This window comes from Lithobates pipiens, unplaced genomic scaffold (assembly GCF_037356315.1).
Source record: "Lithobates pipiens isolate NorthernLeopardFrog02 unplaced genomic scaffold, aLitPip1_a1.2 Scaffold_23, whole genome shotgun sequence".
In the NCBI taxonomy this organism is placed as follows: domain Eukaryota; kingdom Metazoa; phylum Chordata; class Amphibia; order Anura; family Ranidae; genus Lithobates; species Lithobates pipiens.
In genome coordinates, this window is record NW_027507785.1 from 67,821,747 (window position 1) to 67,839,097 (window position 17,351).

The 17,351-nt window shown below is 43.9% G+C and overlaps 1 protein-coding gene across 4 annotated transcripts in view; it reads right to left on the bottom strand.

The window, feature by feature from the left end:
* Window positions 1-17,351, bottom strand: part of PLXNB1 (plexin B1) — a 344,778-nt gene that overhangs the window by 49,872 nt on the left and 277,555 nt on the right. For all 4 annotated transcript variants that reach the window (XM_077451813.1, XM_077451814.1, XM_077451815.1 and 1 more), the window contains 6 exons: window positions 16,856-16,964; window positions 12,453-13,388; window positions 5,186-5,314; window positions 1,780-1,902; window positions 315-408; window positions 62-228 (listed from right to left, as the gene is read on the bottom strand). In XM_077451813.1, the coding sequence (XP_077307939.1) occupies window positions 62-228; window positions 315-408; window positions 1,780-1,902; window positions 5,186-5,314; window positions 12,453-13,388; window positions 16,856-16,964 (1,558 nt within the window). The remainder of the gene's footprint in view (window positions 1-61; window positions 229-314; window positions 409-1,779; window positions 1,903-5,185; window positions 5,315-12,452; window positions 13,389-16,855; window positions 16,965-17,351) is intronic.

The following is a 17,351-nucleotide window of genomic DNA, read 5'->3' on the forward strand; positions in this document are numbered from 1 at the left end:
TACATGCCTACGTGTACTCAAAGGATAATTGTTGTCACATCTGCTTAATTGACCTACGTACCGAGTGAATGAGTGGCGCGGGGCAGGTGCCCTCCACCTCCTCTGTGCAAGATGGCTGGTACATACAGCTGGGATGTTCCCCTCCGCACCACACACAATTATATTTAGTATCAGCAGTCTGGCAGCGGCTACAGTCGGAGTGCCCCACGGAGCAGTTATACAAAGTAACTGTGAAGAGAAGAGGACAACATAAGACCTGGGACAAATCAGACATAGTGGAACCTCCCCGTCTACACCACAAGCGGCTCACGTACCATGGAGGTCCTCATAGCTGTCCACCCACATCTCCGGCTCCCTCTGCACATAGATCAGGGCATTGAACTCTGGTTGCTCAGCTGAGTACCTATACTACAACAAGAACAGAGCGAGGAGGGACAAAATGCAAATGTTATATACATATATATATAAAATTGTGTTTTTACACGATTCTTATTCTTTAAAGAGTAACTCCACTTTTGTTGAAGAAAAAAACATTCCCTCTGGGTGATCTATGTACATTGCAGGGATTTTCAACAAACTTTGTTGCAGATTTCTATCTTTTATTATTCTAAAGAAATAGATGTTTGTCTATTTGCTGAGTGAAACGAATGGGATTGATTTTATAATTATCAATCAGCTGCTGCACATGCAGGCCTCTAAGGAGGAGAGTGGTCTGCATTCCTTTAGATGTGATTTCCTGTTTGGGAATCTCCTATCAAAAAAATAACATTTTTGTTGCAGGGGATGCGCAAAAATCGGACTTGTATCTTAGTGCAGACTCCTCGGCTCCGTACAGGCATACCCCACTTTTAACTACACAATGGGGTTTATTTACTAAAGCTGGAAAGTGCAAAATCAAGCTCAATTCTGCATAGAAACCAATGAGCTTCCAGGTTTTATTACCAAAGTTTAATTGAACAAGCTGGGGTTAGAAGCTCATTGGTTTCTATGCAGAAGTGAGCCTGATTTTGCACTTTCCAGCTTCAGTAAATAACCCCCATTCTGTACTTAAAAGTGGGGTATGCCTGTACATCATTTGTGTACAGAACGCCTCCAGGTTTCCACATTGCATTGTGTTTTACAGAATATTACAGCGCTGTAGATTGAAAAGGAAAGGTCATTAATAACAACATTCAATTATACTATGACTTGTGTGGCATTTGTATATGCTGTATTATTCTTTTTTTTTTATTTGCTATTTTTTTTCCCTCACAAAAGCGGAGTTACCCTTTAAGGAAAAGAGCAAAACACAGGAGGCTACAAACGATCAATGACAGTTGTTGCAGTACATCCTAATGGCCTGCTGATGGTGCTGTGGACTGTGCATGCTCCAGTTTATTGAGGGTACCGGAGCACTCACAACTACACAAACTCCAGGTTCCTTATGCAATCTGAACACAGTACTTAACACACTCCAAGGGAAGGGGGAGAAGTACTTGGAGCCAATCAGTTGTGCTTTATCAAAATACTAAGGTACTAACAAGAACCCCATGGACAGGAGGAGGAGAGCAGTCTGCTCCTTTACTGTCCAATCACAGCCTGGGGGGTGGAGAAGTGACCAACCTTTATTGCTTAACTCCAGAAATGAAAATTCAGGTCGTCAACCAGTTTGTGATGTCTAGTGGGCACAACAGACAGTTCTTATTTCAGTCCGAAAACAGGGGCCCTTTATGTCTGATACTGATCCTCCGTACTGCATCTTCTGCCCTGACCTCACCTTTACTCATCATTTTTTCTTACCTGGTGCAGCTGGCATGTAATATAATAAGTGGATTGGTCCTCAGGATCCATTTCCACAAAGGCATCTGTGATCACCGTCCTGCCCTCCAGGATCAGAACACACTCATAATCCCACTGCGGGTCCTGCAATATAATCGCACCAATAATGGTTACCAGTAAGAGTCAAAAAACATATGCCATTCTGACTAGAGGGAGTCAGTTTGCCCCTAACCACTTGCCTACTGGGCACTTCCACCCCCTACCTGCCCAGGCCAATTTTCAGCTTTCAGCGCTCTCACACTTTGAATGACAATTGCGCAGTCATGCTACACTGTACCAAAATCAGGTTTCTTTTGGTGGTATTTAATCACTGCTGGGTTTTTTATTTTTTGCTAAAAAAAACAATAAAAGTCTGAACATTTAAAAAAAAAAAAACCTTTTTCTAATGGCGCGTACACACGACTGGACAGAATAGGTCCGATGGTCTTCCCGACTGACTTTCGGCGGAGTTCCAATGGCCTTCTTGAACGAACGGACTTGGCCACACATGAACAGACTAAGTCCGTTCGATTTGAACGTGATGACTTAAGACAGGACTAAAAAAGGAAGTTCAATAGCCAGTAGCCAATAGCTGCCCTTGTGCCATATTTGGTCCTTCGGACCAGCATACAGACGAACGGTTTTCCCGATTTTAGTCTGTCGGATAGATTTGAAACATGTTCCATTTCTAGGTCCGTCTGAATTTTTTTTCAAAAGACGATTGGATTAGCCCACACACAATCGGATTGTCCGACGGACTAATCCCTTTGGACCTAGTCTGCCGGAAAGTCCGGTCGCATGTACCCGGCATCAGTTTCTGTCAGAAAATTTTGTAAATAAAGTCATTTTTCTCTTTCCCTAATGTGAGCTAAGGAGGCTGCACTGAGGGGCACTCACGAGGTGGCACTGATGAAGAGGTACTAATATGCAGCACTGATGGGCACTGACGAGGTGGCACTGATGAGAAGACACTAATATGCAGCACTGATGGGCACTGATAGATGACATTGATATGCAGCACTCATGGGCACTGATAGGTGGCATTGATATGCAGCACTGATGACCACTGATATGCAACACTAATGGGAACTGATATTGGCACTGATGGGCACTGTTGTGTGGCACTGGTGGATACTGAAAGGCAGCACTGATTGGCATCACTGATGTGCACAGAATGGCCTCACTGATGGGCACACATTGGCATCATTGATGGGCACACATTGGTGTCACTGATGGGCATAGCTTGGTGTCACTGATGGGCACAGACTGGCATCACTATTGGGCACTGTTGGAGCTGCAGTGATGATCAGGGCACTGATTATCTGTACAGGTCTCCCCTGTGAGGAGATGCTGCTGATCGGCTCTCCTCTCCTCACACTCTGTCAATGTGAGGTGAGGAGAGCTGCTTACTGGCACTTCTGTGCTTTCATGTAATTTTCTGTGATTGGACACAGCCGATTACATGGGTAAAGAGCCACGTCATCGGCTCTTTACCGATCAGGGTCACACCATGTCCCAGGGACACAGCTGGCCCCCGACGTGCATGCGATCGCAATGCGACTGGGCGTCATTATATGAAGTCGGGCCAGAACGAGAGGGGATCCCGCCCGCTGTCGTTTGTCCATACGGTAGGAGGGAGGCGGTTAAAGTGACAACAACCCTGGTTTAACCCTTTCACTGCCAGGCCCTGTGCTTCATTTTTATACTCAGGTGGCCAGGGTATTTTACAAATAGTAGAATACAAATAAGGTGCTACTGATTTTTAGGGCACAATGATATTTGCGCAAATGTTTATGAAAACAATAGTTTCGTAAAAAATACGCTAAAATCATTATTAACAGACAAAAACTTCCTCCTAAATATAAAAGCTTGACCTGTATTGAGTTAATAAATAAATAAATAACAAATATTTGTAATTTTTAAATGACCCCTTTTTGCAAAATGGTGAAGACTGAACGTAGGCAAAAATTTTAATAACCGGATTAATTTTTTTCTCGAAAAATCTGAAGGTTTTCATTGCTCCCTTAGGCTCCGTTCACATCTCTGCATTCCGAATTGCGGGTGGAGTCTCCGCGATTCTGCCCACGATTCGCTACGATTTGTCATTTGTGACAAAGGAGGAGAAGCTTAGGAAGCTGTGGAGGGGGTGAGTGCCGGGGGTACTTTTTTGTGACATAGGAATCTGTATGAGATTTCTCATTCATTCATAAAATGACAGTCTGGTACATAGTAACTCACGCGGTTTACTATGTATCAGCTGTCAGTGGATATAGGAGTGATCGCTGCCTATGTCCACTGTACTACACTGGGGAGCTTGGTAAACACGTGTTTACCAAGCTCCCTCGAGCCCCAACTTCACCCCCACCCACACCGCTCCCCCCCCCCCCTCCAGGGAAAAGCTGCAGGCGGCGGGAGGGAAGGAAGGATGTCGCTCGGAGCAAGCATAGATTGGGGGTGCGGGGGCAGTACGGGGGGCTATCTGACTGGTGGGGGGACACATCTGGATCGCCCAAGCTCCATGCAGCACCTGAATCTGGCTGGAATGGAAGAGGAGGGATGCCGGCTAATGAGGGTAGCCGCAGGGATCCGGTTTCCGGGGGGGGGGGGGGGGGGGGGGGTTGAATCGGGTGCAGGGGGGGGATAATCAGTGCTGGAGGGGAGGATGGAGGGTGAAGGGGATAGGAAGGGAGAGCGGGGGAGTAGTTTTAGGTGGAAGGGAGCGGCGGGAGGTGAAGAAGCACATACATTCGGTCACATTTGAGGTTAATAACTCTGATCAGTGGGTTGTAATCCGCTGATCAGGGTTATAGCATTATTCAGTGTGAATGACAGAAACATATGCAAAAAAAAACATAAATAAACCCCATAATGTTGTGCCAGCCTCTAACAGGGCTTGCCGGAACTTGTGCATTCTAAAAAGTAGAGATGGCAAAGCCGCTGTGCCGGTATTCTGACATATAGAGTCCGGCCATCTAAAAGTGTCCGCCCCGTACTGCGCAGGCGCAGCACTTGCGCAGTATGGAGGAGAAGGAGATTCGGAAAATCCCCGAAGATGAACGGCGCCTGCGCCGTGAGTCAAGGTGCAAGCCCCACCATCCAAGTGGACATAGGGCTGCACATATTAGAGGTGCCCCTCGCGGGCTTGCTTCGCTCGCCACGCTTCGGGCACAGCCTCGTTGCGCTCGGTTCTTTTTATTCTAACTCTATGTTCACTTGGATAGTGGGGCTACAACCTGGACTCACGGCGCAGGCGCCGTTCACCTTCGGCTATTTTTGGAATGTGGTTGTCCTGTGTACTGCGCATGCGCAGTACACAGCAGATACTATCCGACAGGACACCGGCGTATTACATTACTAATCCCTTCACCAGAACAAAACACATGAATACCTGATAATGATGAAAGTTCTTCCCAATTAATGTTATCTTTCTTTCCACATTGACAGGCAGTAAGGATGGGCTGTGAATGCTGTGCACACAAGGACAAGCTTCGGGGCCCACATAGGGTCCTCCATTGTTCTGGAATGGAAAAAAAATAAAAAATCACATGTGAAAGTTTACCAAACCCAATTCAGAGGGACCAGAAAAAAATATTTCATTTTTATCTACGCAGACTCTAAGCTGTTAATTATCATTCATTATTTTTATTGTGTTATTAAAGGGAAACTACAGTAGTATTGGGTAAATTGCAATTTTATTTGTAGGTTTCCCTAAATTTCTTTATATGTTTACCATACTGAACTGAACTGAATTTTTGCAGTTTCAGGCCTCACTGCACACTGGACAGTTGCCCATCTCTCCTAGATGCCTTTCCTCCTGCCAGCAGCATTTTGGTATCAAAAGCGGTTGCCACTTGTAAATATTTACGCACGTTTCAGCACATCGAGTGTTTTTTCTGCCAAAAAAGCTGCTGCTCCTGGACACGCTGGCAGTGTTTTTTTTTTTCTGCCTCGAAACACCTATGGGCACATAGGCTAATATGCAGGGGCTTTAAGAGGCAGAACAAAAATAAATCTTTATTTCCTAGGATCGTTGGCGCCATCTAGTGGCAATAATGCAGTATTTTCCTGATTGAGGTCATTTTAGAATAAATACTGCATTATGGCCACTAGATAGAGATGACTATCCAATAAAATAAATGTATTAGGCAAATACATTCATTACAGATGCATGGATGATTGACACAAATGCACAGTGATTTCTTATGAAAATAGACCCAATAATGTTGTGGCAGCATCTTTGGTATGCATAGAGTGAAGAAGGGTTAGAAAATGTCTATGTGACTCCTGGGATATGTTCATTCTTTGTATAAAGGATCTCACTGTTCTGAGTGGCAGAGGCTTCTGTTAAACTCTAGAACCACCTAACCCCAGTGCTGAAGCTCCTGTAAATGCTAGAACCTCCTAATTCCGGTGCAGAAGCTCTTGTAAACTGTAGAACCACCTAATTCTGGTGCTCAAGCTTCTGTAAACTCTGGAATCACCTAATCCCAGTGCCGACGCTCCTGTAAATGCTAGAATCTCCTAATCCTGGTGTAGAAGCTTTTGTAAACTGTAGAACCACCTAATCCCAGCGCTGAAGCATCTGTGAACTCTAGAACCACCAAATCGGCGCAGAAGCTCCTCTACATTCAAGAACCACCAAATCATGGTGCTGAAGCTCCTGTAAACTCTGGAACTACCTAATCCTGGTGCTGAAGTTCCTGTAAAAACTAGAACCGCCTAATCCCAGTGCTAAAGCTCCGGTAAATGCTAGAACCACCTAATCCCGGCGCTGAAGCGCCTGAAAACTCTGGAATAACCTAATCCTGGTGCTAAGGCTCCTGAAAACTCTGGAACCACCTAATCCTAGTGCTGAAGCTCTTGTAAAATTTTCAACCACCTAATCCCGGTCCTGAAGCTCCTGTAAACTCTACAACCACCTAATCCCGATGCTAAATCTTTTGTAAACTCTGGAACCACCAAATCCTGGTGCAGAAGCTCCTGTAAACTCTAGAACCACCAAATTGGTGCAGAAGCTCCTCTACATTTCAGAGTCACCAAATCCCGGGGTTGAAGTTCCAGTAAATGCTAGAACCATCGAATCCTGGTGCAGAAGTTCCTGTAAACTTTCGAACCAACAAGTCCCAGTGCTGAAACTCCTGCAAACTCAAGAACCACCTAATCCTGGTGCAGAAGGTCCTGTAAACTCTACAGAAACCAAATCCTGGTGCAGAAGCTTCTGTAAACTCTAGAACTACCTAATCCCGGTATGGCTGTCTGCCGGAGACATTTTGCATCACCCTTCTCTTCTATGCTCTTAGCATTGATAGGCTCTTCCAATAATAATGTTGTAGTTCCTAACTTTAACCCAGAAACTGACTTCCTAATTCACCACAATCCCTACTACAACCTCACTAACATTGTCCTTGAGCACTGTCTCTCATCAGTGCCGCGCCAACTGGCACCGCTTAAGTTCAGAGCTTCACAGCAGTGGGACTTGCATGCCAGAGAGATCTCAAATAATGTGTCCCGGTTGATAATTGTACCCAGCGTGAGCCAGCTGGCTTCCCCGCAAAGACCTCAATATGTTAACGATTCTTCACAGAGACGCTGCCAAGCTGGAGACAGACCTTTGTACGCGCTGGTATTATCAATTAAACGCTCGTTCTTACAAGGGAAAAAAACTTCAACTAAACTTGTCCCATTAATCTAGAGTTCTCAACCTTGATACTTGCTGTAGAGGGCTCACGGTATAATTTTGCAGCAGTTAAAGAAAGCTTTTATTGAAATTAGAACTTTTAAAGGTCAGTGAATGCACACGCTGGACAAAATGAAAAATGTTGTAATTATAACGAGGGAATGGACACTACCTAACAAATGATTTATTAATTCTAGTATTGATCGTGCCCTGTTGTCTGCCATATTATTGACATCTCAAGATTGGTGTACTAACTGCGCAGTAATAGTAGAAAACTTTTTAATCCAATCATGATGAAACCAAATGAAACACTTTGGGGTTGATTAACTAAAAGTAAATAGACTGTGCACTTTGCGAGGGAATTTGCTCTAGAGCAGTGGTCTCCAAACTGCGGCCCGGGGGCCCGAATGAGGCCCTCAGCTTGCTTTTATCCAGCTCTTGGGGCAGTATTTTATTCACTGACACCAACGAAGGGGCACAGTTCCACCCAATGACACCAACATTGGGGCCCAATAATACCAATGATGGGGGACCATTCCTTCCACAGACACCAATGATGGGGCACAGTTCCTCCCAATGACACCAAAGATTGGGCACTATTTCTCCCAATGACACCAACGAAAGGGCACAGTTCCACCCAATTACACCAACAATGATGGGGGACCATTCCTCCCAATGACACCAATGATGGGGCACAGTTCCAATGACACCAAAGATCAGGCATTATTCCTCCCAACGACACCAACAAAGGGGCATAGTTCCAATGACACCAAAGATCAGGCACTATTCTTCCCAACTACACCAACAAAGGAGCAAGGTTCCACCCAATGACACCAATGATGGGGACCATTCCTCTCAATGACACCAATAATGGGGCACAGTTCCAATGACACCAAAGATCAGGCACTATTCCTCCCAATGATACCAACGATGGGGCACAATCCACCCCCCCCCCCAATGACCTCAACAATGGGGCACTATTGCTCTCATTAACACCAAAAATGGGGCACTGTTTACTCCAACTGATGCTGGGACAATTTCTACTCATGATGGCCCTCCTAAAGTCTGAAGGACAGTAAATTGGCCCTTTGTTTAGAAAGTTTGGAGACCTCTGCTCTAGAGATTATTTCTTTTTTTTTTTTTTTTTTTTCATCAAACAGGTTTACTGAACTTTGAGTTCACATTGTACCACACCTATACATATGTCAACAGCTTACAATAGTTCAAGTCAAGTAGGGCATTGCAGAACCAACAAGTTCACGCAGGCCGAGCCCAGGGGGATCCAGCCATGGTGCCCACATCCTATCAAACTTTCCCAAGCGCTCTCTATGTTGGTATACATGTTTCTCAAATATAACGGTATTGCCCATATGGATCACCCACATTCAGAAGGAAGGAGAGTCGGGTGATTTCCAGAGCAGCAGAAGGAGCTTACGGGCCTGGAAGAGCGCTTGATTAAATGCTACCCTCATGAGCTCTTCTGCGATAAAATCAGAAATGGTGCCTAGCAGACAATATCTAGGGTCTAGCGGTACTTTAGATTGGAATACCCTATTAAGGTTATCCAGAACATCTATCCAATATCGGTGGAGATTAGGACACCTCCAGAGAAGATGAATAAGATCACCTATATCTCGTTTGCATTTACTGTGCTTAGAATCTGTGAGTATTCCCACATTGTGGAGCCTAACAGAAGTGTAGTGTGATCTGCTCTAAAGATTAGTAAATAAGGTAAAGCTTCACTTTGCAAAGCATACCCAATCACATGCAAGAAAAATTAAAAAACTGCATTTTGGCTTGCACATGATTGGATGATGGAAGCCTGCAGAGCTTCCCTTCATTTATTCATCTCTGAAGCAACTGCACTTGCAAAATGCACAGTCTATTTGCCTTTAGTAAATAAACCCCTTTGAGTGGAATAATTCTTCAGGGAGCCACATTATGTCTACTGAGGATCCCACCTTAGGGCTCGTTTAGGCTAATGGTTAAGGGGCGGCAAGACCACACGGTTGAGACACTTTTTTTTACTGCACCTCAACTGCTCCTCCTTTAGTGGAAAAGCCAGTGGCCAGGCTGTACACATGTTGCCAGGAATTATACCCCCTGATGTTTTTGACAGGGTACTACCACCCATCGTTCACAACCCATTCAAGTGAATAGAGGCCTTGCAACCACATGCAACGCATACAAGTGCGGCATGGTAGTCCAGCATTTTTAGGGGTTTAAACAGGAGGTGAGAAGGCGAAACACAGATCACTCTTCAGAGAAGCAAAGCAAGGCTAAACAAGGCCTATGCCAGAAAAAAAGCTATAGCATCTTGGTAATTACCATTATAGGAACATACAACATTTGAAAAGGGAGCAATAAAACATGACCTGAAGTATTCAGCTTCAAAATCATATAAGGGAAGTTTATTCTGCATCTACAACAGCGGGCCCCAACCTCAGTACTCAAGTATCCCTAACAGGACATGTTTTGGGAATTTACCTAAGAGAGAAGTGCTATCATAAATACACAATAATGCCAAAAGTATTGGGACGCCTGCCTTTACACACACACATGAACTTTAATGGCATCCCAGTCTTAGTCCATTGCTTTATTTTTTGGTATTATATATGGTAAATTACACTCCCCCAATAGGTGGACACATGTCCTCCTATTGCTAAACACTATTGGGGGGGGGGGGGGGGGAATATAATATACATACTGAATACATTTACTAAAAAATTCACAAAAAAACATAGTTTTAATATAAAATCGGTATTATCACATGCAAATGCTAATATATGTAAAGTGCAAAAAAAGAGCCTTGGATGTAGATGCCATCTGAACAAAATGAAAGCTGGTGTCTATCTTCGTTGACTCCGCCCACACCACATTAATGCACGAAAAACACACATTTCATGTGCAATAAAGATATACAGGGAGCTGTAAAATAGTTTTTTTTTATATATGTAATCTAATTTTAATTGCTCTTCTGAAACTGTTTTTTTTTTAGTCATGTGACTGGCACAGCACCAATCAGGGCTGGCCAGACACAGACACTGTAGAGAGCATACATTGGCAGAGTAATATAAGCCCCCCCCCCCCCCCCCCCAAAGATCTTGACCTGCAGATGCCAAAGAACAGGGAGAGATCATGTGACAACACAACAGTGCTGGAGGAATAAGATATTTTGAGGATTAGATCATCTATGATCACCTCTATGGCCTTGGAGGACTGAAGCAACATCATGACATAACTAAAGTCAGTAAACAATTTTTTTTTAAACGCAAAAGATCCCAACAAAATTTTTTTTGGACCTTTTGCTTTTAAAGGTGACGGAAAGATCTGGGGTCTTTTTGACCCCATGTCTCTCAAGAAAAAGGTCCTGTCCTTATTTCTATTACAAGGGATGTTTACATTCCTTGTAATAGGAATAAAAGTGATTGAAAAATAAAAAAAATGAAAGGGACAGTTTAAAAGTAAAAAATAAAAAGTAAAATAAATAAGAAAAAAAAAAAATTTAAAGCTTCCCCATCCCTTCCTCCTCACGCAGAAGCCCACGCATATGTAAGTCGAGCATGCATATGTAAACAGTGTTCACACCACGCATGTGAGGTATTGCACGAACGTTAGAGCGAAAGCAATAATTCTAGTGCTAGATTTCCTCTGTAACTCTAAACAGGTAACCTGTAACAATTTTAAAGTGTCTCCTATGGAGATTTTTAAGTAACATAGTTTGTCACCATTCCACGCGTGTGCGCAATTTTAAAATGTTAGTTATCTATTTTCATTAGACCCCTTTCACACTGGAGCGTTTTTCAGGCGTTTTTCAGGCGCTTTAGCGTTAAAAAAAGCGCTTGTAAAGCACTTGAAAGAAGCCTCATCTGCAATCCCAATGTGAAAGTCCAAGTGCTTTAAGAGCCCTTTCACAATGTCAGCACCTGAAAAATGCTTGTGAAGCGGCTTTTAAACTATCAGAGCTTTACCAGCGTTTTTCGAGCGCTATTGGGGCGCTTTTAACCCCTGCTAGTGGCCAAATAAAGGGTTAAAACCTGTTGCCAAAAGCGCTTTTCAGGCCCTTTTCAGGCGTTTTGCAGGAGCTTCCCATTGATTTCAATGTGAAGGGGCGCTTTAGGAGCGGTGTATTCACCCCTAAAAAAGCGCTGCAAAGAAGCTGCTTGCAGGACTTTTTTTGACGCCCTGCCTGCGCAGCGCCTCAGTGTGAAAGCACTCGGGCTTTTACATTGGGATTGCAGTTGCGGCTTCTTTCAAGCACTTTTTTTTTAAAGCTAAAGCGCCTGAAAAACGCCCCAGTGTGAAAGGGATCTCAGTGTGAAAGCACTCGGGCTTTTACATTGCGATTGCATTTGCTGCTTCTTTCAAGTGCTTTACAGGCGCTTTTTTTAATGCTAAAGCGCCTGAAAAACGCCCCAGTGTGAAAGGGGTCTTAAAGTGTATTTGTTCACAAAAAGTTGCATTTGCAAAACCGCTGTGCAAATATCGCGTGACACAAAAAAATTGCAACGATCGCCATTTTTTTGCCCTAAGGTGTCTGCTAAAAAAAAAAACAAAAAAAAAAAACATGTATAATGTTTGGAGGTTATAAGTAATTTTCTAGCAAAGAAATACTGAAAAAAAGTGCCTGAAAAAGCTTTGTCTTGAAATGGTTAAAGCAAACCTGTGTCCAGACAATTTTGCCAACCATTCCAAAATGTCTAACAGAAAGGGACAATTATCTGTGGGATATTACACTGGAAATAGCCCAGGTACAGTAAGTAAAAAGAAAACAACTCAAGTATGGGTGGAACCCTAAACTGTCTACTGGTGCCAAGTACAACCCGATTCTTCCATGTAGAGCAACAGATTAGACGCAACTGCAGTTAATGTGACTAAAATACCAAAGATCGAAATAATGTATACAAGCAACACAATTATTTGTTCTCTCTTTTTCCTTATGAATATAATCATTCTTTTAGAATTCCTCATTAATTACCTGCGTGTTTATCATGAGTTCAGCGAATCCCAAAGAATCAGCCTGATAATCCATATCTGGTTCTATTATAGAAGGAAACTGGGGCGAGACACCTTCCACGTCTCCATCCCCAGAGAGGATAGTGGATGCTGAAAAGGAAGATGTATCATTATCCATGTTGACCAAGTCCACCCAGTCGTCTGCCTCTGTGTGATCCAAGCTCTCTTTGGTACTGCCCACCATAACTACTGTGGGTGGCTCTTCTGAATATGGAGCCCCAGCTTCCAAGTCATCAGGAAAATCTGGCAAAGATGGCACAACCGATGTTTCATTGGTGGCTGGATGAGTTGACAGAGTAGATGTAAAATCTTCAGATGATGGAGGGAGTGTGGTGGGAGCGAATGTAATATCTTTTTCATCATCAGAAGTGGTAGGAACTGGAATCAGTGGTGAAACTGTAAATTCGCTGGGTGTGGTGGGACTTTCAGTTGTCCAAATCTCCTCAGCTTTACCAGAGTCAGGAGTGGTAGGAAGGACTTCATCATCGGTAACAATTGGACTCGTAAAGATATCCACAGGCAAGGTGGTTGGAATTGTTGTAGGGGCACTGGTTGGCTCTTCTGTTGGAGGTTGAGTGGTCAACTCTGGAGTCAACTCCTCAGTTGTAGGCTTCAGTGTGGTTGTGGTTGGTTCTGGTGTGGTTGGCTCTGGAGTAGTCACTATGGTTGTAATGACAATGGTGGTTGGCACGGTGGTGGGGATTGGTGTAGGTGTGGTTACAATGACAGGGAGTGTTGTACTTTCAGTAGTGGTTGTAGTAGAAGCCTCTGGGGTTGGACTGGGCGTCATTATTTGTACCGTTGTAGCTGGAGTGGGAGTGGTTGGAATAACTTCAGGTGTTGGCTCTGGTTCTGGCACAATTACAGGAGTGAATACATCTGGTGCTGGATTCTTCTCCTACGGCAGAAATAACAGGATTAATTACATATTACAAGATTAAAGGAAGATGTTACAATATGGTGCACAACTGAATTCTGTCTATAGGTATAAGAAGGAAATAGGATGCTGAGGTGCTATCAGATCATTCTTGGGCAAAGAAACCAAAAGAGGACTCCTTGGGCTTGCATGGTTGGCTTTGGAGATCTAGCAAGTTTTATCAATGCAGATGGAAGGTGGTGACGGGAGCACGCAGATGCTGCCAACACCATTTAGCTCAGGGATGAAAATCTGAGATCGGAGCAGGTTTCCTAAGCTGTGTTTAGATCAATGTCTCCCCTGAGTGTTATAGGCAAGAGGGTGCCTGCCAGCATAAACATCAGATTGTCATGGGAGATATCTATTGGCTTGTGATAACAATAGTCCAGCTTATATTTAAGGTGGACCTTTCCACAGGTTGAAGGAAAGAATATTGGCCAGTTTTACTCTTTCCCTCTTTCTCCAAGGAAAGTAGACAAACTTTGACTCTAACCCCTTCCTCTGGCTCCAGATATGTTCAGAGAACTGTGAACCGGCAAAGGAAGGGCAAAAGGGTATATGACATCAAACATTGCCTGTCAGACTGGATTTACCTTCTAACACTGTTTTTTTTATTTAGTTTTGGACAGGGTGTAGAATAATTTACAACCTTTGTTACATATTTATTACTGTCTATGTACCTGCTAGGCAGGGAGCCAAAATAAAACTGGCAGGGGTTTTGACTATGCTCTGCTTTTGGCTTTGGTTATTCTTTAAATTAGATAATATATATTGCATATATATGACGACCCCCTTCCGACCAGTCTGTCAGCCTGCTGGATGTGCGGTAATGCTGTATGTTCAGTAGCGCTTTGTGTAACAGTTAACACTGTCTCACAGTATACATACAGTATACCGCGCTAAGCCAATCACAGCGAGCGATGTATTCTATTAATGAATACAAAGCCTGCTCGGATTGGCAGGGGCTGTAACATCATCAGCCCGCGCCTCTGACTCTCAAAGCCAATCAGAGCAGGCTACCGTATGTAGCCTGCTCGGATTGGCAGAGGTGGTTACTCCAATCCGAGCAGGCTTTGTATTCACTAATAGAATACATCGCTTGCCAGGATTGGCTCAGCGGTGTATACAGTATTACCGCACATTCAGTAAGCATCCAGAGGGATGCTATGCAGTGGGCGGCTTGCATACAAGACGGCTTTGCTTTATACCCGGCGTATAAGATGACCCCCGCTTTTTGGCTGTTTTCTTTTAGTGTAAAAGGTCGTCTTATATGCCGGAAAATACGGTATGTTGTGAAATAGTCATCCCACCACAGGGGTCACTGTGACTTGTAGAGCTCTTGCTGTGGACTAGTGGTCTACAAACTGCGGCCCTGGGGGCCAGATGTGGCCCTTTGTTTGCTTTTATCTGGCCCTTGGGGCACTATTTCATCCATGGATACCAACTGTGGGGCATAATAACTCCCACTGACACCAATGATGGGGTACAATTCCTCCCAATGACACCAATAATGGGGCATAATTCCTCCCAATGACACCAATGATTGGGCATAATTCCTCCCAATGACACCAATGATGGGGCATAATTCCTTCCAGTGACTTCAATGATGGGGCACAATTTCCCTCAATTATGTCATTAACCACTTAAGGACCGCCTCACGCCGATGTCGCCAGCAGAATGGCACGGCTGGGCACAAGCACGTACCTGTACGTTGCTCTTTAAGTGCCCAGCCGTGGGTCGGAACGCGCCGCTGCCGGCGCGCTCCCGACCTTGTCCTGGGCTCCGTGACCGCGGGACCAGCGGACCCGATCGCCGCTGGTTTCCCGTGATCGGGTCACAGAGCTGAAGAATGAGGAGAGGTCTGTGTAAACAAACCTCTCCCCGCGCTTCCTACTGTGGCTGTCACCGATCGTCTGTTCCCTTTTATAGGGAAAGACGATCAGTGACGTCACATGCCAGGCCACGCCCCCCTACAATAAAAAAAAACACATAACACCTACACAGCCCCCTAGTGGTTAAATCCTTCACTGCCAGTGTTTTTACACAGGAATCAGTGCATTTAAATAGCACTGATTGCTGTATAAATGACAATGGTCCCAAAAATGTGTCAAAAATGTCCGATGTGTCCGCCATAATGTCGCAGTCACAATAAAAATCGCTGATCGCCGCCATTACTAGTAAAAAAAAAAAAATTAATTAAAAATGCTATAAAACTATCCTCTATTTTGGAAATGCTATAACTTTTGCGCAAACCAATCAATAATTGCTAATTGCGATTTTTTCCCCCAAAAATATGTAGAAGAATACGTATCGGCTTAAACTGAGGAAAAACATTTTTTTTTATATATTTTTTTCAAAATTGTCGCTCTATTTTTGTTTATAGCGCAAAAAATAAAAACTGCAGAGGTGATCAAATACCACCAAAAGAAAGCTCTATTTGTGGGAAAAAAGGACGCCAATTTTGTTTGGGAGCCACGTCGCACCGACCGCACAATTGTCAGTTAAAGCAACGTAGTGCCGAATCGCAAAAAGGGGCCTGGTCCTTTGGCTGCAAATTGGTTCGGGGCTTAAATGGTTAATGGGGCCCAATGACATCAATGAAAGGGCACAATTCCTCACCATGACACACAATTCCTCCCAATGACACCAACTATGGGGCATAATTTCTCTCAATGACACCAACAATGGGACTCAATGACACCAATGATAGGGCACAATTACTTCCACTAAAACAATGGGGTATTATTTATTCCCACTGACGTCGGGACCTTTTCTACTTCCACTGACCACAATCCGGCCCTCCTAAAGTCTGAAGGACAGTAAACTGGCTCTTTGTTTAGATAGTTTGGAGACCCCCACTGTAGACTCACCACTGAAACTTTGCTCTTGCTAGAGATCGATCATGCAAATTGGCTACAAATTGGAAAAGTGTCAACTAGAACATGTGCTTCAAGTGCTCTGTAAGTGTGATTGCAGAGCTACAGGTCTGACTCAGTAAGGGACATGTCGGACCTCTGCAATGATGCTACTGCTTCCCCCAAAAATGAATGGGCCCCACTCTGCAGCATGCTGGCAGGGGACAGGCTTTTCTTCTTGCTCTTTTAGAATAAAAAAATCAAACCTTTTGATGTACCTAGAATGTATTTAGCTGGTTCTGAGATGAAGACTGACTATAGCAAAGTATTCTGATCCCACCCTGGAAGTATAGTAAAATCTGATTTGAGTTGATATCCAGGCTATTGTACCTTGCAATGTGTACTATGGTGCCCCCTGTCTTCTAAACAATATATGGATATGTATTCATGTCTATCTGTACAATTGCCATCTTTTGTACTTTGTATTTTGCAAAAGAAACAACTACTAACATTTTTGGGGAAAAAAAAAAAAAGAGTTAAGAAAGGATGGCAAGCTGGATAATATACTTATTACAATAAGCACCGCAAACTTACCAGTTTATTACGGATGATGGTACCTTCTTCGCATGTGCCTTTATGAGTGCAGACATGTTGATGGATACACCAATTACACCCCCACTCACTGCTCACACAGCCACGGCACCTGAAAATATTCAACAAATAGTAACGGTCCTTTAGGGTGGACATAAATCTAGTTTTATCTAAATAAAATGATATAACATTAAACCAGGTTTCTCTAAGACAGGGGTCTCCAAGCCTCAGGATGAGGGCAACATTGAATATTTTACAAATATTAAAGGGGTGAAAAAATCCTCACCAGGGTCCCAAGTAGATTCTCTTTTACAGCAGAGACCCCTTTACATCAGATTCCCCCACTACATTAGAGTCCTACTTCAGGGTCCCTATCAGATTCCTCTCTTACATCCAGGTTCTTATCACAGACCCTCTGTACACCAGGGTCCCCATCATAGTCCCCCTTACATCAGGTCCTCATCAGTGTCCCCATACGCGTCCCCCCTTACAGAGCCCA